Source organism: Pseudopipra pipra, chromosome 22 (assembly GCF_036250125.1).
Source record: "Pseudopipra pipra isolate bDixPip1 chromosome 22, bDixPip1.hap1, whole genome shotgun sequence".
NCBI lineage: Eukaryota > Metazoa > Chordata > Aves > Passeriformes > Pipridae > Pseudopipra > Pseudopipra pipra.
In genome coordinates, this window is record NC_087570.1 from 7,680,749 (window position 1) to 7,707,476 (window position 26,728).

At 48.9% G+C, this 26,728-nt stretch overlaps 1 protein-coding gene across 5 annotated transcripts in view; it reads left to right on the plus strand.

The window, feature by feature from the left end:
- PAX7 (paired box 7) overlaps positions 1–13,087 on the plus strand; it is a 106,870-nt gene extending 93,783 nt beyond the window's left edge. For all 5 annotated transcript variants that reach the window (XM_064678875.1, XM_064678880.1, XM_064678877.1 and 2 more), the window contains 2 exons: positions 4,194–4,440; positions 8,131–13,087. In XM_064678875.1, coding sequence (XP_064534945.1) covers positions 4,194–4,440; positions 8,131–8,246 — 363 coding nt within the window. In that variant the 3' untranslated portion in view covers positions 8,247–13,087. The remainder of the gene's footprint in view (positions 1–4,193; positions 4,441–8,130) is intronic.
- The last annotated feature ends 13,641 nt before the right edge of the window (positions 13,088–26,728 follow it).

Consider the following 26,728-nt stretch of genomic DNA (forward strand, 5'->3'; position numbering starts at 1 on the left):
AACCATCCCCCCCAACCTAAAATCTGGAGCCTGATTGCACAGATGGAAGGTCCTAATTGCACTTCCCCTTCCAGAGCCGCCTTCGTTTATCATAAAGGGTGCACATTTCCCCTGCTACAGTTTCCACGGCCGGAGGCCCTCAGGGCCAGCTCAGAAATGGAGGGAATTAATTACATTTTTTTAACTCCCCTTCTTTTAAAGTATGGGAGAGAGTGATGAAACTTCCCGGGGGGGAGCAGGGGAGAGCTGCAGAGATGAGGGTGGGGAGGGAGGCAGCAGCAGGAGGTGAGAGGGGAGCTGATTCTTTCCTTCAGGATGGTCTTTGTGCATTAACCTTGGTCTCCCCAACACATCGGGACCCCAACCCACTCTTCCCATGACAAATGACCTCTGGAAAGGGCAGAAATGAGGCTGAGGGCTCCTGGTACTGTGGCTGTTGCTGACTTAGCCCAAAGTGTGAGCCCATGTCACGCCTGTGACTGATCTGGGACAACAGCAAAGGGGAAGGTGATGGGGAAAGGGGGAGACAACTGATGAGAGGGAGGGGAAAGGCAAGGCTGTCAATCACAGTGATGGACAGGGAGCAGATTTCCCTCCAGATAAAACCTTACAGATGTGAAGAGTGTATTGATTTTTAGTTAGAGATGATAATGCACCAAGAAGTAATAAATTATAAGAAAGCAAGGTCAAAAAGAAAAAGTAAAAGGACTTTGCACTCTTGAGGAGGGGATTTCTCCAGATGCCTCAGACTTTCCTCAGTTCAAAAGTTGCCTGGAAAATGAGTTTATTCAGCTGAAAGAAGAAGCCAGATAACATGGGCCTGCCAGGGCTGGAGGGCTCATGCAGGGTTATCTGTGCTGGGTGGCCACGTGGTGGAGAGGAAATAGAAATCTCTGGTTCACTCTTGTTATTCCTGACACCTTCATGTCCTGGGGTGGCCAAGATCAGATGCCACTCTCTGATAAACCTGAGCAAACAGAGTCTCAGGGGAGCTCGGCCCCCAGTTGCTCTAAGAGTGCCTTGCCTGGAAAAGGCAAATCCTTCCCCTGGTCAGTGCTGAAGAGGGATCCAAAACTTTTGGGGCTCCTGGCCCAGCTGAGCCCCAGAGCCTCTGTCGGGTTTCATCTGCAGGTCCCAGTCCCCCACATCCACGAGAGCATCCACAGGGATGTGCATCCCCAGCCTCTCTTCGGCCTTGTATCCAGTCTGGAATCACCGTGAGGAAACACTCATGCCCTTGTGTTTCACCCTGGATTTCCAGAGGGAAACTCAGCCTGTCTTTTTCAGCAAGAGGTCTTGGGATGGGATGAATTGTCCTTCAGAAGTGTCAGTCTCTCTGTGGAGGGATTCTGGAGGATTAGCAGAGACTGGAACTTCACATGACTAAGGTTAGTTGAGCTGAGTCCGAGCTGAAGTGACTTGCACAAGCCCTTGTGAGTCAGTAGCAGAGCTTGGATTAGAAATCAGTCCTGATTCTGACTGATTAAATCCAATTACTTTTTTTAGCAGGATTTGTGCAAGTGTCTTCTCCGATCCCTGAATCTGAAGAGTGTGAATCTGGGTTTCATTTACCAGCATTGCTTTACATCCCCCTTTCTTTTAGAAGGAAGTGCTAATGTGACTTCTGCTTGCTCCAAGAGCCTTTTATTTTCTCAGAGTAATATGAAGCAGCTGACTGACTCTTGGGGAGATGGCCAGGAGGGAGAGGACTAGAAACCCTCTGCTCTATGAGTGATTCCAGTTGCCCTTCATGTCACAGTGCACGAAATCTTTTCTGCACCTGCAGGGCTTGGCAGGGCAGGCAGCACATCCAGAGCCAAGCAGCACTTCCAGACCTGGACAGCTCAGGAATGGAAAGGAAAAACAGCCTGGCTTTGTGCTGCCTGAGCTGGAGCTTTCAAAAAACAACTCATAATTCATACATCTGTGACTTTGTGCATGTTTATTGTTTTTAACATCAGATTCTGCTTGTGAATGAAAGCCAGTCCTGTCTGGTGGCTGCTGTGTGTGTGAGTGTCCTGGATGCCCACCAGGGCAGAGATGTGACACCTCCAGCCCAGGTGATGCCAGAGCTCTGAGCTCTGCCTTCAGCCTCTGGGATCAGGGGATCTGTGGCTGAGCCAGGTCAAAGTTCATGACCTGGCTTTAGTGGAAGGCTACAAATAACTTTGCAGCTGGAAAACCTACCTCCAGGTTGCACTTCCATGATTTCCCCACTGCATAAGCCCTGAGGGAGAGGGGTTTATGTTACATCCACCCAGGAAAGCATGACAGCCCTATTTGTGTATTCATCCACTGTCTTGCATATTTAAATGCAATTTCCTTTCTTCATCCCCCAGTCTTTGGGGCAGGGAGTTCCACGGGCACATTTTGGCAGAGTTAGGGCTAAACATCTTCATCCAGATACCTCGAGTCTTAATGGCTGTGATTAGCTGTGCCTGGAGGGACTGGAGAGCTGGAGGTATTTTAGGCCCTGTCTAACCCCATGGTGTAGAGACAGCTAAGCCAGTTTTAACTTTTGGAGACCAGCAGCAAACTCTAAGCTCAGTGCAGGCTGAAAGCCCAGGAGGAGGAGATGGTAAATGAACCTTGTCTGAGCTCTGTGCTGCTGCCACTGTGCTGCTTTTACTTACCTTGTTCTTGTTCAAAGCTCATTCCTGTGTCTCTGTTCCAACTGCAGACAAACCCCGTGGTCGGGGTTAGATTGATTTTCCAGGCTTTTTAATTAACCCCCTCCCACTGCCTCCTCCTCCATGGGGTTCCAGCCACCCCTGCTCCCGAATTCCCCTCCCATACAAATGCCTGGGAAGGATCTCAGGCTGGACGAGCCTGGAGGTGGTTTTACATCAAGGGAAAGCATCTTTGCAGGACTCCTGAGTCCTTCCGGGGGGAGGAGAAGCTTTAGAAAGCAAAGGCCAGTGTGGAGCTGATCCTTCAGCATAAGCCCTCACTCTGGCAGGAAGGTGAGGGAGGAGGGATGGGGAAGGTGTCGGGGTGAGCAGGAAGGGGAGACTCTGCCCTCTCTATACAACCCCTCTTGTGTCCTTCCAGAGAATGTAGCCCCTGCACAATAGCTCACCAGGCCGCTGCTGGGGGATAAAGGGCTCATTTTACCACTTGCCAGGCTCCAAATATTTCCAATTTGCCACTTTAATTGATGTCAATAAGGTTATGCTAAATTCGGAGATTTTGAGCCGCTCGGCATCTGAGCGCCGGCCGGGCCCCCCGAGGGGACCGTCCCCTCTCCCCCCGCCCTTCCCCGGCCCGGGGATCAACCGAGAGGCATCGGGAGTTCCCTTCCTCCTGCAAACTCTTTACACTCCGAACTCAGCAGCCGCGGGGCGATTCTGCTGATCGCAGAAGGCAATTGCATTAAAGCCTGGCGGGATCAGGTCCCCGTGTGAAGGGCAGAGGCAGAGCCCTGCCCCGAGCTCGCCCGCAGGAACAAATCTGGCATTTTTGCTGCAAAAGAGGAAAAAAAATAGTTCATCTGTTTCGGGTCTCAAAGCAGGAAGATTGATTGTGTGCAAATTTAATTACCTTTTCAAACCAAGCACTGCACTGAAACGAGCTGGACCAGGACCTGTTATCCTTTAACATTTGAGGGTAGAGAGAACTTTGACATTTCAGTCCCTAAAGCTGAACCTGCATCAAAGCCAGAAAGGGTTTGCATCTGGTTTGTTTAGGCATCTTGGTAAAGCAAGCCCTGCTCCAACTTCCCAAGAAAGGGGCTGTCTGCACTGTCCCTTTCGGAAAATACGGATTTTTGCTCCCTGTTTTACATGTCTCCTCTTCTGTACATAGGAAGGGAGGGGTGCCAGGTCCTGGCAGTTCCTGTCGAGCAGGTTTGTCCCAAATTTATTCCGTTCTCCAGTGCTCCTTGCACAGCAGATGCTGTGGCAGGGCAGCAAAAAAAATGACCAGAGATTGAGTGTGCTGTGAAGGAACTTCTCCATTTTCCATGTTAAGGGCTTTCAAATAAAATGTCAGGCACAGACAAGCCAGCTGTGGGGTCTGTCTGGTGTTATTTGGAGGGAGCAGACCTTCATTCTCCAGCCTGGCCAAACCTATTCTGATACAGTATTTTCTAGAGCACCATTAGATGTAGGTTTTTTCTCCCTGGTTTGCATGAAGGCAGCTGCACCCTCCCTTTCTCCTCCAGCCATGACATGTGGTCTCCTGTGTTTCTCCAGGTGATGAGCATCCTGAGCAATCCCAGCGGGGTCCCTCCCCAGCCCCAGGCCGACTTCTCCATTTCTCCCCTTCACGGTGGCCTGGACACCACCAACTCCATCTCTGCCAGCTGCAGCCAGCGCAGTGACTCCATCAAGTCCGTGGACAGCCTCCCGACTTCCCAGTCCTACTGCCCTCCCACCTACAGCACCACCAGCTACAGCGTGGACCCGGTGGCTGGATACCAGTACGGACAGTACGGACAAAGTAAGTGCTCTGCTCACATTCCCCCTACACGGGGAGCAGGAGAGGAGAGGGAGGGAGCACGAGAAGGTGTGGATATACCACACCATCTTCTGTATTGGAAGGGATTCCTGTGGAAATCTGTCCATCTAGAGAGAAAAAGGGAGTTTATTCACCAGACATGGGTGGAGATTGCTCCTCACAGCCTCCCCAACACCTTTGCAGTCCAGTTCAAAAGTTCCAATTGAAATATTTTAGGTGAAACATTTCTATTATCGAAGGATGACTTCCAGCCCCCTCTTCTTCTCCGTCTCCAATTCTCACTTCTCCAAAAGCCCTACAACATGTTCACCCTGCTCAGCGAAAGGAAATCCTGGATTTTGATGCCATCCCTTGGTGATGCCGAACCCTGTGTGTCTCTTCCTCCTCTGCCCTCCCCAAAGCAAGGCTTGGGACCATGCTCAGAGGTTTTGCTACAAAACACAATAATCCAGTGCCTGTCAGCTGGGCTGGGATTCTGGGAGACCTGGAGTGAGGCTGGAATTGTAATCCTGAATCTAACCCTGAGAGCTGAAAGGCAGAGGGACCCTGGGAGGGTCTGTTCTGCTGCAGGATCCTGGGTCAGCCTGGCAAAGGGCTCACCTGTCGTGTTAAACCAATAATGAGTGTGCTGGTGTGAGACACTGAGCCATGGGGGGTTAAAGGTGCATCCTCTTCCTCCAGGAGTGCTCCTGCTTGCCCAGAGCTTGTCCTCAGTGACCTTTCCTTCCATTTGGCTGTGGCTTTTTATTCCCCTCTCCGTCACAGCCCTTTAATGTCTTTAACTTCTTCAGCTAAATGAGAACCGGCTGTGGTTGCAGACGGGATCAATAGCAGCTTCCCCACACCCCTCCTTTTTTTGTTTTTCAGGAGTTTGATCTGTGACCCCTTGACCTTCCCCTCGCTTCTGGATGTGAGGCTGGACACACGTGCTATTGATAAAAATCTTAAACAAATTCCAATACCATGTATTTCCAATAAAGATTCCCTTGGGCAAGACGTTAGTCACACCCATGTGTGTAAAAAATAAAATAAGGAGGACGAGCTATGTTTTCTGAGAGAGAGAGACTAGCAAAGGAGGAGAAAAGAGAAAGAACGATTTGTCTTGGTTTGCTGCAGGAATTTTCACTTGGGCCTCTCCATATGCTGATGAAAATCTCCTCACACAGCTCTATTTATGTTTAATTTGCCCCTTTTTCCTTTTTTCTCTCACTCTGTTTGTAATAATCTCTGCAAGGAAACAGTTTTCATTGGTAATTAGTCCTGTTAGAGCAATCACTTACATGAGGTTGACCTTGATATAACAACATTTTTCCTGTCTTTCTCAGTGCCTGTTGTATTTAGCAGCATGCTAATACATGATACTTCTAATTCCTCCTCCTTTTTAATTCCTCACTTCTTTTCAAATGCTGTTTAAATGCCCATCAATGTGAAGTGACCTCCACAAGATCATTTATTTGTGTTCAGTTCAGATCATATGTTTTTTCCTTCTCTGATGCACCAAAAAAAGTATCAAATCTCTTTTTAGTGAACAGTGATATAATAAAAATGGGGGGTTGTTATGGTGGGGGCAGGCTCTGTGTAACAAGGGACAAAACCAGGGCTTGGAATTAAGAGCTCTATGGCTTTGTTAGGCTTCAGACCTGGCCTGCAGAGAATCTCTCTCTCCCCACTTCTCTCCTCCCTGTTCTCTGCTTTATAAACACAAACCCAGACACGCTTTCTCTTTCATATAAGCAAATAAACGCCCAAAGTACTTTCAGTAAATTTATGGGTTTATTTTGGCTTTAGCCCTATTGAACCAACCAACTGTATCCTTGACTTCTGGCATGGGATACCCTGGTGCCTTTGAACTCTTCCCATGGGCACTACCCACAGAAAGCAATATTTGGAGTTCAGTATTTTTTTTAGGATAGCGTTGCCATCAAATTTCCAATTTTTCCCTGACAGGAGAGTGGAGCCAGGTGGGAGTCAGTCTCTTCTCCCTGGTAGCAAGCAACAGGACAAAAAAAACCCCAGTCTAAAATAGCACCAAGGGAGGTCTAGGTTGGATAGTAGGGAAAATTTCTTCATGGAAAGGGTTGTGAGGCACTGGCACAGGCTGCCCAGGGCAGTGGTGGAGTCACTGTTCCTGAGAGGATTTAAAAGATGTGTAGGTGTGGCATTTGGGGCCATGGTTTAGTGGTGAACACAGCAGTGCTGGGTTAATGGTTGGACTCAATGGTCTTAGAGGGCTTTTCCAGCCTTAATGATTCCGTGATTCTCAGATTTTGCTCAGTACTGCTCAGGGTAGAATGACCACTCTGACCCCTCAGCTCCCTCCTTTCCCAAGCTCCCCATGGATTCACACGGAGCACAGGGGACAACAGGAACAGTCACAGCCACACTCTGTGTGAGGAGGGACATTCCACCTGCAGCCTCTCAAGGACATCATTTAATGGGCTTACCTGAAACATCAGGGGACCAGGATGACAAGGTCTGGATGAGAGGCAGAACGTGGGCTCTAATCCTTTGGCCACCCCCCTTGTAGGCAGAGACACTCCAAGGCAACATTCCAGAGCCCGGTGTCCTAGGAGCACCAGTCCAGCTCCACTGGCCTGACTGCTGCTTTTGGGCTCTGTGCTCCCTCCTTGCAGCCCTGGATAGCTCATCCCATGCCAAGCCCACTCCCTTCCCTCTGGCACTTGCCCTGCCTGCGAGGAGCAGGGCTGCCAGATTAATGTGGTCCTGGCCATTCCCAGAGGCCGGAGCTGTGTTAATGATGCTGGTGATGGAACGCAGAAGCGTGAAAGGAATCCTAATAGATATGACAAGTCTAATAAGAATTTGTGTGTGGAAGGGACCTCCTCTGGGGCAGGAGGATGACAAGACGTTGATGGCTGAAATTTGTTTACTCATTGGCACCGATTGTACATCTCCTGCCAGCTCCTTATTAATCTAATTTGAGACATTACAGTTAGGGAGAGGGAGAGACTTTGACTGAAGCTCAGCTAATAAGCAGTGTCACCATCCTGCTCCCATCCTCTTCCCCCTCAGACCAGGGGGCAGCTGGGTGAGCTGGGATGTGCCATCGCCTCAGGAGCTGGGGCTGTTCCTCACCCAGGGGGGGAGACAGGGAAAGCAGTTTCCCTTGGGAGGAAGGCAGGCCTAGGGCTCCCAGAGCTGAGTCAGCACCCAGAGGATGAGTCAGGTCCAAGCCCTGTCCAGGCTTAGTGTACTTTCACTGAAATCTCTGGAATCATTTCCCCATTGAGAGCAGGAGCTGTTTTGTCAACAGGGAGCTGAGCCTGGAAGGTTTATCCCAAGCCTTCTGCTCAGGCTCATCTTCAGGCAGCTCCCTTGGAAACAGCATTTTCCATGGCAGAGGTAGAATTTTAGCTCTTTTCGGTGGCTTCACAGAGAGGTTTGGGGGCCCACAGCAGCATAGGGCACTGCACACCCCTCAGTGTGCTGAACCCCTGCAGGGTCTGTCCTGCACGTGTCTGTGGCAGGACCATCCTCTGTGTGATCTCCTTCAGGAGAGCAGCAGGACCCTCATGCCTGTGCCAACCACTGGGATGGGCCCCTCTTTGTGAGAGCCTGTTGGTTACACACCCTTTGGTGCTGAAAGCCACGGCCACTAAATGCTAATTTTGGGCCATTTTCTCACCCTTCCTCTTCTCCCCTCCTCCTCAGCTGCTGTTGATTACCTGGCCAAGAACGTGAGTCTGTCGACGCAGCGCAGGATGAAGCTGGGAGAACATTCCGCCGTCCTGGGCCTCCTACCAGTAGAGACAGGCCAAGCTTATTGAAGAGTCCAACTGTGCCAACAACCTGCTCCAGCAACTTGGAACCACTGGAGAAAACACCACCAGCCTTCCAGAGATCTGCCTGTACCCAGACCCTACTCCTTCCCAATTCCCTTCCACCTCCACCAACTTGAGCTGCAAAGGAGACGGGAAAGAGCGGGAGGGCTCTCCAAGTATCCAGCTCCTCCAGAGCACTCCAGAGGCAGCTGTGGCCTCTGTGACCTGACTCCTCCTGTGGCCAGAGACAGTGGGTTGGGTACATTTATTAATCCCGAGTTCATGCCCTCCCTCTACTAAACTACCTGGCCATGGCATTTCGCCCACACTTAAGGACTTTCCATTGATCTAGGTAGTTGGCATAGTCAAAGCCAAATTGATTTTTTTTTCTTTTTCTGTAAAAAAAAGAGAAATGTTTCATTTTGTTTCCTTTTCTTTCCATTGCTGTAAATTTGGTGAATGTATAGGAAGGAATAACCAAGCTGATCATTAAGGGTGATACAAATCAGGACCACAGAAGACCTATGGACCAAATATAAGAACTCGTTTAAAAACAAAAAGAACAAACCACAAAGACAAACAAACCCAGAAAAACATATATTAAAGTGACAGCAAATTTCCCCACCCCACTCTACCCTCCGTTCTCACTGGTGGCCTCCCAAAGCAGGGCCAGGTTGCTGCTAAGCAGGGGCAGGATGGAAATCCATCCAGCCTGGGACCTTTGGAAAATGTAAATGGCTGCATGAGGGCTGCAGATGACGGGCACAGGCATGAGCAACATTTACTTTTTCTTTTATGGACCAATTTAGAGCTGACTGTCACTGAAAGGACGTGGGCACCGGGAGCAGCAGGAGATGGGACAGCACAGAGGAAGGGCAGCGGATACACCCCAGAGCGCAGGAGCTGTTGCTCATCTGGTTGAGAAGGGTGAGGGCTGTTGGTGGCCCTTCCTTCTCTCAGCAGGAGAGGAGTTGGCCCTGAGAGCAAAGACAAGAGAGGGCAGAGTCAGAGGTGTTTGTGAGCTCAGTGTGCAAAGCCAGGGTCTTCTGCAGGGCTCACCTGAAAGGAGACGGTGCTTGGTCTGGAGGTGCTTTGCCACAGTCTCTCACTGAGGGATGGATGTGGCCTGGCCTGAGGTAAAAGGGACCTGAAAAGCCTTTCTAGCAGCAGCTTGGAAGGAAAGGTGCTCTCAGAGGCAAGATTGCACCTCTTTGTACTGCAGGAAAATATTTACCTTCCCGAGACATTCCTTATCCTTTGGCTGCCAGGAGAAATGTTTGCCCCATCCCTCCTCCTGGCTCTTCCCACACCCATCTCATTCCGTGTACTCTTCTGTACAACTCAGTCTCTTGGTCCCTTCCCTCTGCTTTCCATTTTGGTGGTAGAACCTCTCTCTTTCTCTCTCTTTCTCTCTCTTTCTCTAAGCCAGACCTTGTTCTGCATTTGTCACCCCACTCTTCTCCAGCAGTGAAAAACAGTGCTCTCACTTTTGTGTCACCTCATTGCACTGCTCAGATAAGCACAGTTTAAGTAGTTTCCCTTTTGCATGTGGGGACGGATGATCCTTGATTCTTAAGCAGATATGTAATATTATGGATTTTTTCCCCTCACCTTCCTGTGTTGAGAGGATTCACTTGAAGACATTTGATGTGGAGAGGGCAAGGAAAGCTGCCCCAGGGATAAACACTGGGATGCACAGAGTCTGTGCCACCAGGAGCTGGTGTGTGAAGTCCAGTGACAGCAGGCAGTGTTTATGTCATACATGGGCTGTTGGAGTTTATCATACACTTACTGTTTGATATTTCTAGGATAATGAATGTCTGCTTTCGGTCACTGGTGATAAAGAGGGACCACGAGGTGGGATGAGTCTGGCCTGGGTTGTTAAACGAGACACTTTCCACTTGCTCTCATTTCTGTTGCTGCTTCTTCCATTCTTCCCAAATAACCTGTTCTTGTTTTTGCAGCTGAAACAACATTTTTCTGGGGAACTATCCCCTGCCTTGCTCCGACATCATTTATCATGAACCACCAAGCCACTTCCCTTGAGCCATATGGAGAAGTACCTGTCCTGGCCAAAGCAGGGGTTGGTTTCTGATGTTGCCCAGCATCCTCTTGGAGCCACATATGGCTTCCATCAGCTTTGCTTTACGGCTCTGACAGAGCCAGCTCTACATTCCCAAAAGCATTTTCATACACCAACTTGGCCTCTCACATGGATATGTCTGTGCAGGAGCCCTGTGAGAGGTGACATCTGCATCCTGAGGCTGATTCCTGTCCTTTATGCTCCACAAATCCCAATTCAGCTTCTGCTTGTCCAGCTGTATCACACACCAAGCTTCTCTCTAGTTGTGAAAAACATTCCTTGGATCACAAAGCTTTTGAAGCACTTGCATTCTTCATTCTCTTTCTCAGGGCAATCTGTGGCACCTACAGCTGCTTGAACAGGTGAGGCCAAAGGGACTGATTTCCTCCAGGTGACTGAGTAGCCAAAACTCCCTGGATGAGCTGTGTTACCTGAAGGACTCTCCCTGCTTCGCTCTAGTTTGAAATCTTGGAAAGCAACAAAAACCCCACTGGTTTATAGTGTTTACATGTTAGAGCTGATCCCTGTTGAATTCCAGTCCTGGCTTAAAAGCCGTTCCCGACAGTAACCTCCAGCCACACATGAAGTGGGGAATCAAGGGTGTCTCCATGATGGACACCAGTGAAGGTATCAGTGACTGAAGCACCTGCTTGAACTTGCTCCTGTGCCTCAGCTTCCTCCTGAGCCAACTGCCAAAACAACAGAGCCCACCATTTTCTTACATTGAACAGTATTTAAGAGGCCAAATGCTGATGATTCCCTCCCTGGGAGCACCTTCAAACCTCCGTCCTCATTGCCACTGGAACATGGGGTTTGTAGCTGGTGATCTCTTGCCCTGTTACTGCTCCAGCCAGTTGTGATCCCTCGTCCCTTATACTGAAATTCCTGACCCAATGCATTCCTTGCTGCCTTCTGAACCAGAAGGAAAGTTCCAGTTTGTCATGAGAATTGCTTGTCCTGCTCTTATCTCCTCTGTTCCCTTACCCACCCTGCTGTGCACACACATCTCCAGGGATCCCTCGCCTGTGGACAGTCGGTCCTCGCCGCACGGGCTCGCGAGGAGGACTCGACCTGAGCTCAGCACCCAGTGCAGGACCCAGAAATCAAAACCATTAAAAAGAGGGAGCACTGCAGAAACCTCTTTGCCAGTTACCTTCACCAGAAAGTCCGTGGCCACCTGGGCACTGCTGTAAATAGGATTCTTAGAGGACTATGAAAACCCCCCATGCTTAGCACAAATAGCTCTTCTCTGACCTTTCCCTTGTGGTCGCACTTTGTACATTAGTTGGAAATTTGGTCATGTGCTGTATGTTTATAGAAAGTTGACATTTTTTTTATACTAAAAAACACAGTGAGTGCCGTGCTAGTTTAAAAAAAAAAAAAAAAAGAAAAAAAAAAGGAAAACCCCCCCAAAAAAAGTAAAAAAAGGGGAAGGGGGATGAACTGTAGAAATTTGCCTATTGTGTGTTTTCAAAATACATTCCAGAACCTGTGGGGTGGGATGGGTTTGATTTTGGGATTTTTTTTGTTTGTTTGTTTCTTTCTTTGTTTTAAGGTACGTTCATGTATGAAAGTCAAAGTATTTTTTTGTTTTGTTTCGTTTTGTTTTTTGGATTGCCAACCTCAGTTCTGCTGAAAAGAGACAAACTCAGGGGTGGGGTGGGATGGGAGGGGGGGACAGAACAGAGGGAGGTACCTTGAAGGTGAAACAAAACTGAGCATGGAAGAGTGGCAGTGGCAGTGCTGGACAGCAGGCATTCACTGGAGAGTTGGACTCGTGACCCCTGGGGGTCCCTTCCAAACCAGAATATTCTGTGATTCTGAAACTACATCAAACCAGACCCGAAATCAGACCCTGAAGAACACGTGGACGTGGCCGGTTGACACCGACCAAGTAGGGACTGAGCAGATACTCAACTCCTGGTGGCTCTGAGGGAACCCAAACATTGTTCTGCACCTCCTCCAAACAGCTCACTGAGCAAAGGGACACACTCAGAGATGTTGTGTCAGCTCCACAGCTCTTCCCTGCCTGCAGACGAGCCCTGAAGGGACATGCTCTGGGGACATTCTCTCAGCTCCACAGCTCTTCCCTGCCTGCAGATGAGCCCTGCCATCCCTGGGGAAAGGAACAGTGCCAAGTGGGTTTCTCTGACCTCCCCACAGCCCTGCCTTCACCTCTCCCCACAGCGTGGATGTCGCATCACTGTGTCCAGCAGCTCAGCAGATTGGCTCCTGTCGCTCCGAGACTTTTTGTGTATTTAATGCTTCTAACCCGTCATCCCTTAACACCTCCATGTACCCACCTGGGGAATATCTACATAGCACTCTAGGGCATTCCTTATTCCTAGTAACTGCGGAGATGTCGCTTCTGTGTTTGCCTCCTAGCCATTTGCTGGTGTGTGAGTGTGGGTGTGTGGGTGCCTGCGGGTGTGCGTGTGTATATATATAATCGCACCATAATTTATTCAGCTATATGGAGTAGAATAGTAGAAAGAGAAAACTGGTTTTGCTTTAACTACCTGCTGCCTGTAGGTGTCTTTCTGTAACTCAGGCATAACTGTTATACATTAAAAAAAAAAAAGGAAAAAAAAGGAAAAAAAAGGATTAAAAGTGCCTTTGGGTGGCTTGTTTGCTTAACGCGCTCCGTGGTGTGCCAAGAGCAAGGGGGGAAAGTGGGGAAGCAGAAATATCCGACACACACAGGCAAAGTGCAGATGTTTTTGCTCAAAGAAGCAAAATCGCGGGGCTTCGTTCATTAATGAGAAGGTGGAAAAGCTATGTAAATAAATAAAACATTTAATTTCACTGTGACGTTGCACAAGGGAAGGACAATTACCTGGCCTGTTCTCAACACAACCAGTTCTTTATGCATTCATTTGGAGCCAGCCCCAGCCCAGGCAGGGGAAGGCCAGGGAGGGACCAGGCTGCTCCACAGGCACCTGGCTCTCGTTAATGCCAAAGCCCGGCATCAACAAGCGGAAAAATATTTAGAAACTACGGAGGGATACGTGGCTGGGGGCTTTGCACTGAGTAAGAAAGCGGTTCGCCTCTAAACAAAGCCCTGAATTCAAAAGCTGGTCCCATCTGAAGACGTTTTGGCTCTCTGTAAAAGAAGTTGATCTTCATCCAAGTCGTGGTGGAGGAATATCCGCATGCAGAAACGAGCCTAATTAGCCCCTGGGTTTGAGTTCTACTTGTCTCCAGCAGAGGGGTCAGTCCACGGGACTGACTGGCTGCCCAAAGCCAGGTGAGATCACCCTTAGATAGATAGGATGTGCCAACTGCTTATGTTTGTCTTTTGGCAGCAAAAGAGGCAGAAATCTGCCAGCCTGGAGTTTCCCACAGGCCAGTGAAGGAACAAGGGCTTTAGGACTGCAAACTCTGCTTGCACTCTTGTGCACCTCTTGATTGTGGCTACTTTATCAACCAACCCCTTATCAATCACCCACTGAGATCCTTTCTTAATCCCCCACCTGCTCCCAGTGCCTGGATAATCCACATTTCTGAGGGAAACAAGCACCCACAAGCCAAGGGTTGGCCACAGGCAGGTCTGCAACAGAAGCAGGGGACTGGGGGGTGCCTGGCATGGAGCTCTGGGGACCAAGGGGCTTTGGTGGTTCTGAGAGGCTCGATGAGGATCCCTGGAAAATACAACAGGTCTCCAAATGTCCCAAGCTGGGACATTGTTCTTACATGATGCTGCTCAAAAAAACATTATTGTGATAATTATGGACCAAAGAGGCTCATCTTTGTGTAGGAAACATAACCAACTTCAGCCATCAGAGTGGGAGAGTCAGCCCCAGCTTCCTACCTGTATCCTATGGGAATTGTATTTGCCATCTGCAAATTCTACCCACCCTGAGGCCCCCCTTCCTACCTCAGACCTGCACTCGTGAGCAGCACCTCATTTTCACCCTGAATCCAGCGTGGCCAACCCACCCACACCAAACATTTGCACATGGAGGGGTTTGCAGAGGAAGGAATCATCTTCCGGGAGCTCTAAACCACGGCAGAGATTATTTCTAGCCTCATCCCTGGTTTTAGATCCGCGCTGGCCCGCTCTGACAGGGCACAGCTTTGCGCTCCCTCTCCAGCCCTGCCCGCGGTGCCTTCGCTCCGGCAGCGCTCGCGTCCAGGCTCCGCCGCCGCGGCTGCGAGCGCTCCAACACTGCCCTCCGCTGTTCCCCGAGCTCCGCGGCCTCGCTCCAGCCGCTTCAGCCTCGGCTGAGGAGCGCAGGGTGTTTCCCAGGCCCTGCCAGAGTCGGTCCGGTGCCCTCTGAGGGACGCGAAGGGCGCGAGGGAGCAGCGCGGGCTGATGAGCCGGTGAGAAATCGCCTTCGCGGCCGGGTGGCACCGGCTGGTGACAAATCCCGTTCGCGGCCGGGTGGCACCGGCTGGTGACAAATCCCGTTCGCGGCCGGGTGGCACCGGCTGGTGACAAATCCCGTTCGCGGCCGGGTGGCACCGGCTGCTGGCCCTGCCCCGGGCACTGACCCTCCTGCCAGGGCCGGGCGCTGCCCCCGCCGGGGCTCTGCCGCTCCCGCGCCTCTGGATTTGACCCGAGGGCCATGAGAGGGGCTGTTCCTCTGCCTGGGGGGCTAATTCTGCTCCTTTCCTGCTCTGCTTCTTAGTTATTTATTTGTTAATTATTTGGGTTTCTCATCTGTTCCCCATGGCTTCCACCCCCGGCACCCCATGTTTATGGAGTCACGGAGTATTTGGGGTTGGAAGGGACCCACAAGGATCACCGAGTCCAGCTCTGAAGTGAACGGCCTGTACAGGAATCAAACCCCCAACCTGGGCATTATCAGCCCCGTGTTCTGCCCAACTGAGCTGATCTCGGGTTTCCTGCAGCCTCTTCTTACCTCCCACTGCATATTCCCCTGGAGCTCCATGTTTTTCTGCTGGAGAGAGCCCAGGACAGCGACTGTGAGCAAGCAGAGACACATATTTACATCAACACTCTGTAGTTTTGTAGGACAGAAGCACTTGGCAGGATAACCAGCACTTTCCTTTTAAACTTCCTAACCAAAAATTTGGATGTATTTCCATTATTTTCCTGGACACTCTCAAAATTACTGTTGGACTTGGTGTTCCTGATGGGTCTCTTCTAACTCAGCATGTTCTAGGATTCTGTTCTCAGGGGAAATATGAGGAATAGATAAAACTCTTTTCAATATTGGGGTGTTTCCACTTTATTCTTTTTATCATTTTAAAGGTGTGCAAGAAAAGAAAAGAACAACCTGGAGGGGAAGCAAAATATTTTTGCCTTTCTAAGCTGAGATATTTTTTAGCTAAAACTAAAGAGACTGAAAATTTTCTCCCTTTTTATTAAAAACTGAATAATTAAATGATTTTGAAAAGGTTCTTATTCTAAAAAGAAAATGTTTTAGTAAAAATTTGTTTAAACCAGATTTTATCTTTCCTCTTTTCCATTGCCTTTTCCAGAATCATTTCAAAAGCTGTTTCACAGATGAAAGTTGAGTGACTTCAGCAGCATCACGTTGGTTTAAGTGTCTGAACCTTGTTCAGGTCTCAGTTGATCCATCCCCAAATGTCAACTGGGATGTGAAAAAGATTCAGGGAAAGGGGTGACAGAAATCCTGCCCCTGCCGGGTGTGGGTGCTCTGAGAGGGTTTAGGATACTGATTTCTATTGATGCTGAAAACATATTCCAAAGGATGAACCAGGACCATAAAAGTGATGCTAAATTTAGGAAATTCCCATGGGGAGATGTGCCCAAGCATCCCTCTCTCTGTCCAAACATGAGCTCCTGCTGTTTAAAGCAACACACCAAGAGATTGAAAACCTGCTCCTGATTTTTTCCTCAGCTCTGATTGGCATCAGTGGCTTGATTTTTTGGGAAGTGCAGGCACCCACCCTGTGTACTTCAGGTCCTAATTACAGTGGGAATTTGGATCACTAGAAGATATCTTTTCCCTCTGACTAAAACACTGCTGTAAGTTCCCAGTGGGATGAATTCCAGTGTTGTTGTGTTGGACAGAAGGGGGTGATAGTGAGTGCATCGACAGCTCCTTTGGGGAGCACAAATCCTCAGCTCCTCCATCTCTCCGTGTTATTCCTGCTGCTTCCCAGCCCCATCCCTTTTCACAAGCAGTGCCTCCTGCCCTCCAACATCCCCTTGGACGCAGAGCCCACCTTGTGTTTCATCTTCACGAGATTTAGGAGGTGCAAATACCTATTTTATGTATTTGCCTAGAATTTATTTAGGTATTTACTTACCTAAGATAGGCATTTACATATCTATTTACCTGAAACAGGTATTTATTTGCCTAAAATTTATTTAGGTATTTATTTACCTAAAATAGGTATTTATTTACCTAAAGCAAGTATTTACACCTCCCAGGTCTCTCTGATGGACTGGGAAGATCAGAATGAAGCTGCAAAAGGCCTGTTGGCAGCAATGCCACCACCCGCATGAGCGCAGAGAACGTGCCCAACCCAAAACACCCCTGCACAAACCAGCGTTTTTGCACAGCATTTTTGCACCTGCTTTGCAAGCCCTGAATCCTCAGGCATGGATTTTTCCCAGCTCAGGGGTCAGTCCCATCTCCTGACCCGTGTTTAGGTCCCTTGTTGCTCATCCCAGCGGTTCCAGCTCCCTCAGCCAGTGACGGTGGCAGCAAATTTGGCTGAGCAGCCTCGAGCTTTGCAGCATTTCATGAGCAATTTCTTTTCAGAATCAGTGGAGAGAAGTTTATTATAATGGACTGTGGCCCTGCATAAAATCAGGGTGTTCTGAGCAGGGAGAGGTGTATGAAAGGGAATTAAATGACTGAGAAAGGATTTCCTTGGGAAGCCCATTTCTTTCTTTTTTAAGGATTAATATAATTAATATCCTGTCCCGGGCGAGCCACGTTCTCACCCGGTGCAAACCAGCCCAGAATTTTAACTGGGTTTGCTGATTTGCAGGAGCCAGAAGCTCATCCTGCATTCCTGCAAAATTCCTGTCAGTCCTGCCTCAGTTCTGTGCATCCTTCTGTCAGCATTTCCAACATTCCCACTTCAACCTGACTTTTTTGGGGGTAGTTTTCCCAGAAAACTGGGTGCTGGGAGGTGGGATGTCCCCGGCTCTTTGGATGAAGGAGGAGTGGAAGGTGAGGAGGATGAGATGCAGACAAATGCATATCCACCTTCCCAGGAAAAACAGGCTTGGGGACAGGGATTTCTCCTCAGGGAGGGCTCTCTGGGTGTGGCAGAGCCAGTTTAGGGGGTCTGTGATTCCCTCGACACAAAGACCTCTTGCAAAACAGCAAAGAAGCTGGAAGGTGCAGTGAGCAGGGCAGAGATCAGGATATTGGAAGATCTGTCCTTTTCCAGGTGCTGGAGGGATCCCGGACACTACAATTAACTTCTCAGCCTCTGTTTCCCTCCCAGCAGATCCTGGGCAGGCCTAAATCACACTGGGGATCAACACAGCTGCCAGGAGAGACAGGGGTGTAGGATGAGACATCTCTTGATATAATGGTTTCTTATTATTATGGTTTCTTAAATCCAGGGGCTGGAAGCAAAGTGACCTTCTATCTCCTTCCTCCTTCTTTACTACACTCCCAAATCTCCAAAACACCAGAAAGTGACTTAAATCTCTCTTTTAATATCAGTGTGAGTCTTTCTCTGCCCTCACCATCCTTTGAGAATGTGATTTTATTTCCAGGAGCTGCCACACAAACCCTCTCCCCTCATTTTACACTTTCCTTTCCCTTCTCCTTTCCCTCCCCTGATCCCTTTTCCCCAGCAATCCACAACCTGGAGGTGGCTCACTCTGAAATAAAGAAAGAATCAGGAATCCTGGGTGCTTTCTGCACGTCCCTCACTATATTCCACACAGAATTGTCTTTTGTACATACCCAGGCTAATTATTATTAATGGGAGATGTGGGCTTATTTCAACTAGGAAAAAAAAAGACCAAGGGGGAAGGGGAGGGAGGATGGAAATGGGAGGGAAGAGGGGAAAAAAAGAAAAACAGAGAGAGAAGAAACCCAGAAGAAACTGTTCACATTTCCCGAGACATCGACAAAGCTTTTATGAATATAACTGGATTTGTAACAAGCATTGCAGCTGCATATAAGGCATTCAGACATGGAGACAATTTTACTAGATAATAGACTATCACGCAGGATACAATTTAAATTAAAAAATGCAATTTTCACCTTGAAATGAACAAATGATTACAATTTCTATACAAATTAAGGCATTCAGGCTCTCTTTCAGTAGTGGCATCAGTCCATGAAATATGACATAATTACCATGAAATACATTTTCAAATATTTTGATTTTTGTCCGCTGCTTTTAAAAAACATAGCCCGGGCTTCTGTGTGTGTGTGTGTGTGTGTGTGTGTGTGTGTGAGGGTGGGGGGAGAGCAGCTCCTATTATCCCACCTTCTGGGGAAAAACACATTTAAAAAGAAAAGAAAAACTACCCAAAGATTAAGCTTCCCCCCCTCCCTCCCTCTTGCTCCCCCTCCTCTTGACTTGCGAGATAAAATTGAAAAAAAAATCAGACAGAAAGAAAAGGAACGCAAGCGAAAGGCTCTAAAGCCTCCAGATTTATCTAAATTACTACGCTTATCTGCAAAAATCACATCTGCTGGTTATCTCCCAGCTCTGCAGATCTCCCAGGCCCCCTCCCCTTTCTCCCTTAAAATGCTGGGTTTTATTCCTCCCTTTTATTTTTTAATTATTTTTCCATTATGTTCTCTTTTTATAGCTGGAGATACAAGGGGAATCAGAGGAATTGTGACCCACGTGTCTTGTGGAGGGGGAGGGAGAATAATGGGAATAACAACGGGAAAGTTTGCAGAAGTGGGTGGAATTTGGGGGGGGAGAGGAGGGTGGGTCCATTTCCCCCACCACTATTCCAGAAAACCCACTGTGGGCACCAGAACAGGAGATGGACATGTGACTTGGAAATTATAGGAGGACTATTTGGGGTAAAATATCCTATGTGAGAACCCTCTGTGGAGATTTCCCCAATCCATCCTGATTTGTTGAGATCCTGTGGGATTGCTGCCTCCCAGGATGGGACGTGGGTGGGTGCCAAGGAGGAACTGGTCTATCCCTTTGTCCTCCTGCCCAACCCACCCTCCTATTTAGGGGGTCTTTAAATCAAAGGTGGCTTGGGAGAACAAACTGTGCCTGAAAATGAGTGATGTTGTGCTTTGGCAGATCTGTATCAAACTTGCCTTGTTTGAATTCTTCCCCAAAACGGCTCAGGGGAATATTTTCCTGTGGTTGAATTGTTTCCTGGAATGCAACTCAGTATCTTTAGGTGGTAAATGTGGGAGGGGAGGAAGAGTCCTTAGGAAGTGCCTTTGGAGTCTCCTGATGGGAATCCCTGTGCTGTGCACCTGGAAGGTGTCAGGTCAAGTCCAAGGGTTTGGCACTGGTGTTCCTCAGCTGAGGAGTAAAATACCCATCCTATGCTGGAGGAACCACCACCAGGTTTGCAGAACTTATCAGAAGTGCCTTAAAATTAGCTTCTGCTGCTGGACACGATCGAGGGAGCTGGTTTAGATGGGATATTGGGAAGGAATTCCAGCTGTGAGGGTGGGGAGGCCCTGGCACAGGGTGCCCAGAGAGGCTGTGGCTGCCTGGAAGTGTCCAAGGCCAGGTTGGACGGGGCTTGGAGCAACCTGGGCTAGTGGAAGGTGTCCCTGCCCATGGAGGGGTGGGACTGGAAGACCTTTCAGGTCACTTCCAACTCCAACCATTCCATGATTTTCTGCACTTTTTCCTGATGCACTGTGGTTCTCAGGGTCACAATCTGGGGGCTGGGGCTGGGAGGTGTCCTCTTGCTTTGTTGTGTGGTCTGAGTTAAAAACTTGGTTCTGTTTAAAACCACTTACACAGAGACTTGGTGAGAGGTGGAAAAGTGTTGACTCCTGACCTCATGATGGGCACGACCAGCCCTTTAAGTTAAAATATTTGCAGCTTTTTGTGTGTTTGTGCTGTGAAAACTCTTCTGGAGAAACCTCGTGCAGAGTCTGTCTTGCTTCCTCCCCGGTGAGTCCCACCCATATCCAGAAATCCATGCTCTGGGACAAGCAGTTTTTTTCCTGAACTCCTTTGCAACACAAAATCCTCATTTCAGGTGCAATGGAATCACTTTTCCTTGAGATTTCCATCCCTCTCTCTCCAACACTGTGTCTCTGCCTGCAGTGTCCCAGTGGGGAATGGGAACCTTGTTGGGATCATTCCAGCTTTTGTTCCTTCAAGGTTTGCTGACATTCACATTTCCAAGATGTTACTTCCCAGATCCCAAGCTCCACAGTTCCTTACTTGAAATTCCCACTCTGGGATCTGTATTGGGCACAGCAGCATATCGGGAAGGGGTGGGGAGGAATTAATTCCATCTTAATTGGGAAATTCAGATGAGTTTGGGGCAAAAAATTGTTGCAGATGGCAGAGGTGACTGTGCCCAGTGTTTGGATGCTCATGAATAAGGTGCTGAGAATTATTTAATGTGAGTTCTTGCAGCCCAGTTAATTGAGCAACTGAGCAAAAGATACTCGAATCAGCCCCCACTATAAATAATTTCATTTTTTATCAAGATAGTCTTTTAATTTTTCCCATCTTCATCTAGAAAATTGAGCAATTTCTGGTATTTAATAACAAACATTGATTTTAGCTTAGAAAACTCCATCAGCAGAAAAGTGCTGAGCATTGTTTTTAATGTAATCAATAATTTCAGCTGAGAAATTATTAATAATTTGGTAAGAAAAAGCATTTTAACAGGAGTTGGACCTGCTTGTTCTACACTCAATAAAGGAAAAAAAACCAACCAAATTGTTTTTTCTTCATTCTTCCTTATCTCCTAAAGGAGGAGAGGACAGGAGGAGTCAGGGGAAGCAGAAGAGAAGAGGATGGTGGGATTGGGATAGGCTGGGTCCACCCTTCCTGCTTTTATTGGTGAGGGAAATTAGGGAGTGAGTTCTAGGGAAGCTCCAGCACATAAAACAGCATCCCCTCAACAGCTCTGACCCCAAGGGCAGCCCTCACATGGGGGGTGGGCTGGCTTAGGGCTTGGGGTTTTATTTGGGGGGTTTTATTTCACCAGAATTTTGTTCTTGTAACCAAAACTGCAGCCAATGGGTCTCTCCAGTCCTGGGCTCCAGCTCCTAATCTGTACCAAGAATACCACCTCACATATCTGTTTTCACTTACCTTTTAAGCCAAATAAAGCCAAATGTGCCTCTGTCCATGGAGGGGCAGCTGTTCCAAGATGCAGAATCACACTGGGATTGGGATGGGGGAAAACGTCCACATCCAGCCCCAGGGGTTGGAAGGGAGCACTGTCAGCTCCCAGAACTGCCACCACCCAACCAGATTCCCACCCACCCACCCAATCTCCAGCTCAGCCCTTCCTTGTCAGAGGGGTGACACCTCAGCAGAGCTGTCTCAGCTCCAAAGCCACTTCCCAAGGAGCCTCAGAGCTCAGCACGGAGCAGCTCTGGGCTCCTGTGACCGACTGACATCTTCCCAGGGGGATTTTACACTGCTGTGAGAGACCCAGGCTCTCCCTGCTGAGCCCCTGAGGTTGGATAACACCAGGGAACGAGGGGTTTCAGGGCATTTTTTCAGGTGAATCACGAACTTGTTCACTCAGGGTTTGTTCTGCAGGATCATGTCTAGTCTGGGAACAGCCTGATGCTGTGTAGAGCCCTGTCCTTCTCACACCTTCAGTTTAAACCTGTGGCTCCAGCTCTCTGGTGGCTCCACACTCTACTGGACATCTGAATGTCCTGTATCTTCCCAGCACCCTAACTAGGGCCAACCCAGGCTGCCCCTGTTAGAGGAGCAGCTCTGCAGGGCTGCTCCCGAGCTCCAGCTGTCATCTGGGCACAGCTGAAGAGAGGTCAGCGAGGATTTCTTCAGCTGACACTGGTCTTGGCTGGGTTTTACTGGGTGCTTGAGGAGTTTTGGGTTTAATTTTTACTCCAACCCCACTCAACAGGTGCTTTGGCTTGTCTGGGGAATCCTTCCTCATTCGCAGCTACTTCCCCTTGTCACCACTCAGCAGCTCCTGCATGTTTTGCAGTGTGACCCTGGAGGGTGGTTGCAGAGAGCCAAAAGCATGGGAGTTTTATTATTATTATTATTAAAATTTCTGAGTAATTAATTGTAATTAAGAAAGATAAAGCTTCAGAACTGAAGCACAGCAATTCCACTGGCGGGGTGCTGGCACCAGTTCCTGCCCTGCACAACGAGAGTGTTCCTGCAGCTGTAATTCCTGCCTGCAAGGTTTCAGCTTCAGGAAAGACCCAACTACCTGGGCACCAGCTCCATCCTCCCAGGGCAGGGAAGGAGGAGTTTTTTCGCTTACAAGAGGTACACACACTGACACCACTGCATGTGACACAAGGTGCACCCACATTGTCCCAAACTTTCAGCCAAACTCCAGCACATCCCTGTCAAAGCAAAGGATGTTCCACCTCTAGGAAGACCACGAGGGAACGGAGAAAGCTCCAGGGCATCCCCAGGCAAATCCTCACCCTGGAGCTGAGATTTGAGTCAGGTTTTTACCAAACCTCCCTGTGCCTTTAAGGCTGGCCCCAGCTGGGTTTGCCACCCGGCTGAAGAGGATACGAAATTAAGTTATGTGAGGCTCCTGCAGCTGAACCAGATGCGACTAAAACCAGGCTCTTTATGTATTCATGAGCTGTGTGGAAGAGAAATAAAAGGATTCATTACCACGCAAACTGTTACTAATGACATGTACCTGGTGCCGAGCACCTCTGGAAATCTAATGCGACACAGTGGAGGAGAAAATGTATTCGCTACTCAGAGGCCAGCACTGAATGGAAAATTTCCCCTCCTTGGCCCTTCCTTATTCTGCATTCACTAAAAGCAACATTTACAATTCTTCTGCCATTATGTCCTACCAGGGCCTCTGCGCTTTCTGTCACGACCTTGATATTAGCTGAAAATTGGAAATTCACTGCCATAGCCCAAGTGGGGAGGGTGGAAAGCAACTTGCTCTGCCTCCTGCTTTGCCGTGCACTGGAGAGAGAAAGAAAGGAGAAAAAGAATGAGGAAAGCAACATTAAACTCTTTTTAACCACCCAGCAGGAAGAGGTGGAGGGTGTGGGAGTGAGAAGGGACGGGAGACAGGAATAAATGTGAGTGGACACAGTTCCACACCATTTCACAGCCCTCGGTGGAAAGAAACTCCTTTATCTTATCTTACCTCAAATCCCTCTCCCAGCCTCTGGGCAAAGAAACCAGCTTATGGGATGCCTGTTTAGTGCTGGCTGTGCTGTATTACTTCAGCACCCTCTCTAGAGCCACATTACCTATAGAAAACCCCTCAGCCCTTCCAAAGGCCTCTTCCATACACCCAGCATGTGGAGAGACCCACCCCAAGGTAATTCCAGACCACTTCACTTCTTCTTTCCACAACTTGGCTGCTCCTTTTCTCACTCACAGCTGTACTCAGGTAGTTGGGGGTTTTCTGCAATGTTTCCTCATATTTGGGTGGTACTTGTTGTGTAAGGCTTGGTCTGAACTCTGGAGAGTGGTGGAGAAGGACAAGGCTTTCAGAAATGTTTACATTGTTCTTCATATCTGGATGTGAAGAGTAAATTCTTCAAAAATGGAAGAAGGAGATTGTTGGGTTCTGCTCTTGCATCCCTGCCCACTGATACTTCTCCAGTGCCTTCAGTCAGGTCATTCCTGGTTTATCCCAGAGCTGGTCCCATGATTTTCATTCAGATGAACCAAATGAGGCATAGGGCTTAGTGAGGGGGTGGGGAGGGTCTGCACACACAGGACAGGGATGTGCAGAGGGAGCACATCCCTGTCTGTTACAGAACTGCAGTTCCTCAGTTTGAATCAATACCTCAGCCAAGTGCAGTCTGTCGGTGCCAGTTTTGACCTCACCACAGCTCAGTCAGTCCAGAGCTGGTGGAGCTGCTTTGGAGTCTGATGCTTCACAGCTTCAAGGTTTCCTGAACCTCTACCCAGCAGGAAAACCTGCCATAACCCAGTGCCTTTGCTGCTGACTCCTGACTCTTCAGAGTTCCCATCTCTTTTAACAGAAAACAGACACTTTCTTTGTGTGTTGCCTTTTTAGGAAAATATTTTTGAAGGAGATTGCCTTTCCCTTTTCTCCCTTCATCCCTCTCTTCTCCCCATTTCTGACTCTGTGCTTTCCTCCTCCCTTTTTTCCTGTCTAAATCTCTGCCCCTGCCTTCCTCCCTCCTTTCCTCTCCCTCACCAGCCCCATCACTTGTCAAGTTGCTTCTTATCCACTTCATTAGCCCCCGTTCCCTTGTTTACCGAGGGGCTCTGTATTAGTTGGAGAGCTTTCTAATTTAATCAAGGGGAGAGACGCAATTCCAGGTCTTGTTTGCCCAGCATGCTGGCCCTGCTCTCTGATTAATTCACAGGGTGTCACATGTGCTGTTCTGCTTTGTTTGTCATTTTCCCCCTCGTGTCCTGCTCCATTCCCTGCACTCCAGGTGCACAGGGCTGGGAAAACACTGCTGGGGATGGGGAGACCAAGCTGCACCCAGATCCCCAGGGATGGGGCTGTGTGATTCCTGCCTTCCTTGAGGTTAATGTGCAACAGCTGCTGGAGTTGCCCTGCAGGGTGTAACTGGTGTAAAAAAAAAAACAGGAATATGGGACCCTGAGCTCATATTCCCATATTGCAAGAAGCAAACTTGCTGGAAGCTCATGATGTCTCCATGGGAGCTAAACCCTCTCTTCATGTCCCTCCCTGCCAGGGAGGTCAACCCAGAACGGGAAACTGGGTGTTCTGAAATGTGAAACTCAGCTGGGGAGAGCCACAGCCACAGCCCTGCCCAGTGGGAGTGTGGACTGGAAACACCTTCCAGCCAAAAAACGGGAGAAATGGAGACATTGGCTCTGATCCTCTGCAAGTCACAAGTGCAGCCCTTTGATTCCATTTCCCCAAACTGGTAATTTCCCTTTTCTAACCCAACTTCTCTCCCTTGTCCTCCGGGAGAAGTGTGAGAGGGAGAGTCATCTACATCACCAAGGATTCCTGTGGGAAAACCATCCTGTGTCCAGTGTGAAGACTTCTCTAACAAACAAGGGCTTTGGGTCATGAGCAGCTGCTTCTATCTCTGCCACAGTGTACATACAATTAAATGCAATTAGATGCAGAGAAGAGGAACAGAAATCTTTTCCAAAACACCTTTAGTAGCCCTGCTTTGCCCACTGGCCCTCACAGCATCCTGCTACCTTTTCCTGCTACCCTGGAAGGTAAGTTGTGGAAGGGAAAGTTGGGAAACACTGGGTCAGCTGGATTTTTGTGTGTTGAACATGCCAAAATTGTGAACAGCTTCCTCCTTTCTGGGGTGGTTGTTGGCATCCAGCCCCCTCAGTCCTGTCCCCTTCCTGCCTTCCCCGGCATCAGACAGAAGGAAGGTGAGGGGGGAAGCTAATAAACAAATTCCTTGTGTCAGGATGGAAGGAGGGAGCTGGGAGAGCATTCCCACAACGATCCCTGCAGCGTTCCAGAGCTGTTCAAAGCTGCCTTCTCCTATGGCAGTGATTGGGCAAAATGGCAGCTTCCCAAATGGGCACCACCCTGACGGGAGGAGAAGGAACCATCCAGCCCATCCTGGGCCTTTTGGAAGCACTGGCATCTTCCCTCTGAAGGAAAAGGTACAAGGTCTCCTCAGATCCTTGAAATTCCCCCAACTGAGAGGGGAGAGAACAGAAAACAGCTTTGCTGCAGCATCTCTGGGCTTCTCTTGCATTTCTCTTTGGGCCAAACATCGAGTGAATTTGGTTTGAGGGATGGTTGGCAAATGGAGATGGCGTTCACTGATGGGCTCCCTGAGGAGTTCAGCATTTGGGTTGAAGTTTGGAATTCCTGGTCTGAAAATCTTCCTGTCCATTTCTGTCCCCACCACCGAATTTACTGTGTTGGGTCACAACTCTGGCATCACAGTTCTCAGCTGTGTCTGGACCCCAGTCCAACCCCCAGCTCCTTGTGGTTGTCAATCCAACCTCAAATAAAAGCCAATCAAAGTGAGGTTTCACATCTGTGTGTCTTTCCCATCATTGAAACCCGAAGAGCTGAGGGGGTTGTGACAAATCACTAATCCAAATCATCCACCACATGGGATTGAGATGCACATCCAAAGCTTCTCCCAACAGTCCCTGCTAGACTGACCTTCATTCCAGCCTGGGGAGACCCCCACACCCTCCTGTAGAACAGAGAAGGAGAACACAGGAGGAAGGAGTGGTGCGTTATCTTAGGAAAATATGTGGTGTTAATATTCACTTTTCCTTCCCCAGAGGGACTTTTCACAAGGATGGGGAGTGATAGGACAAGGAAGGATGGTCTAAGCTGAAGAAGGGCAGGTTTAGATCAGATATTAGGAAGGAATCTCTCCCTGTGAGGGTGGGG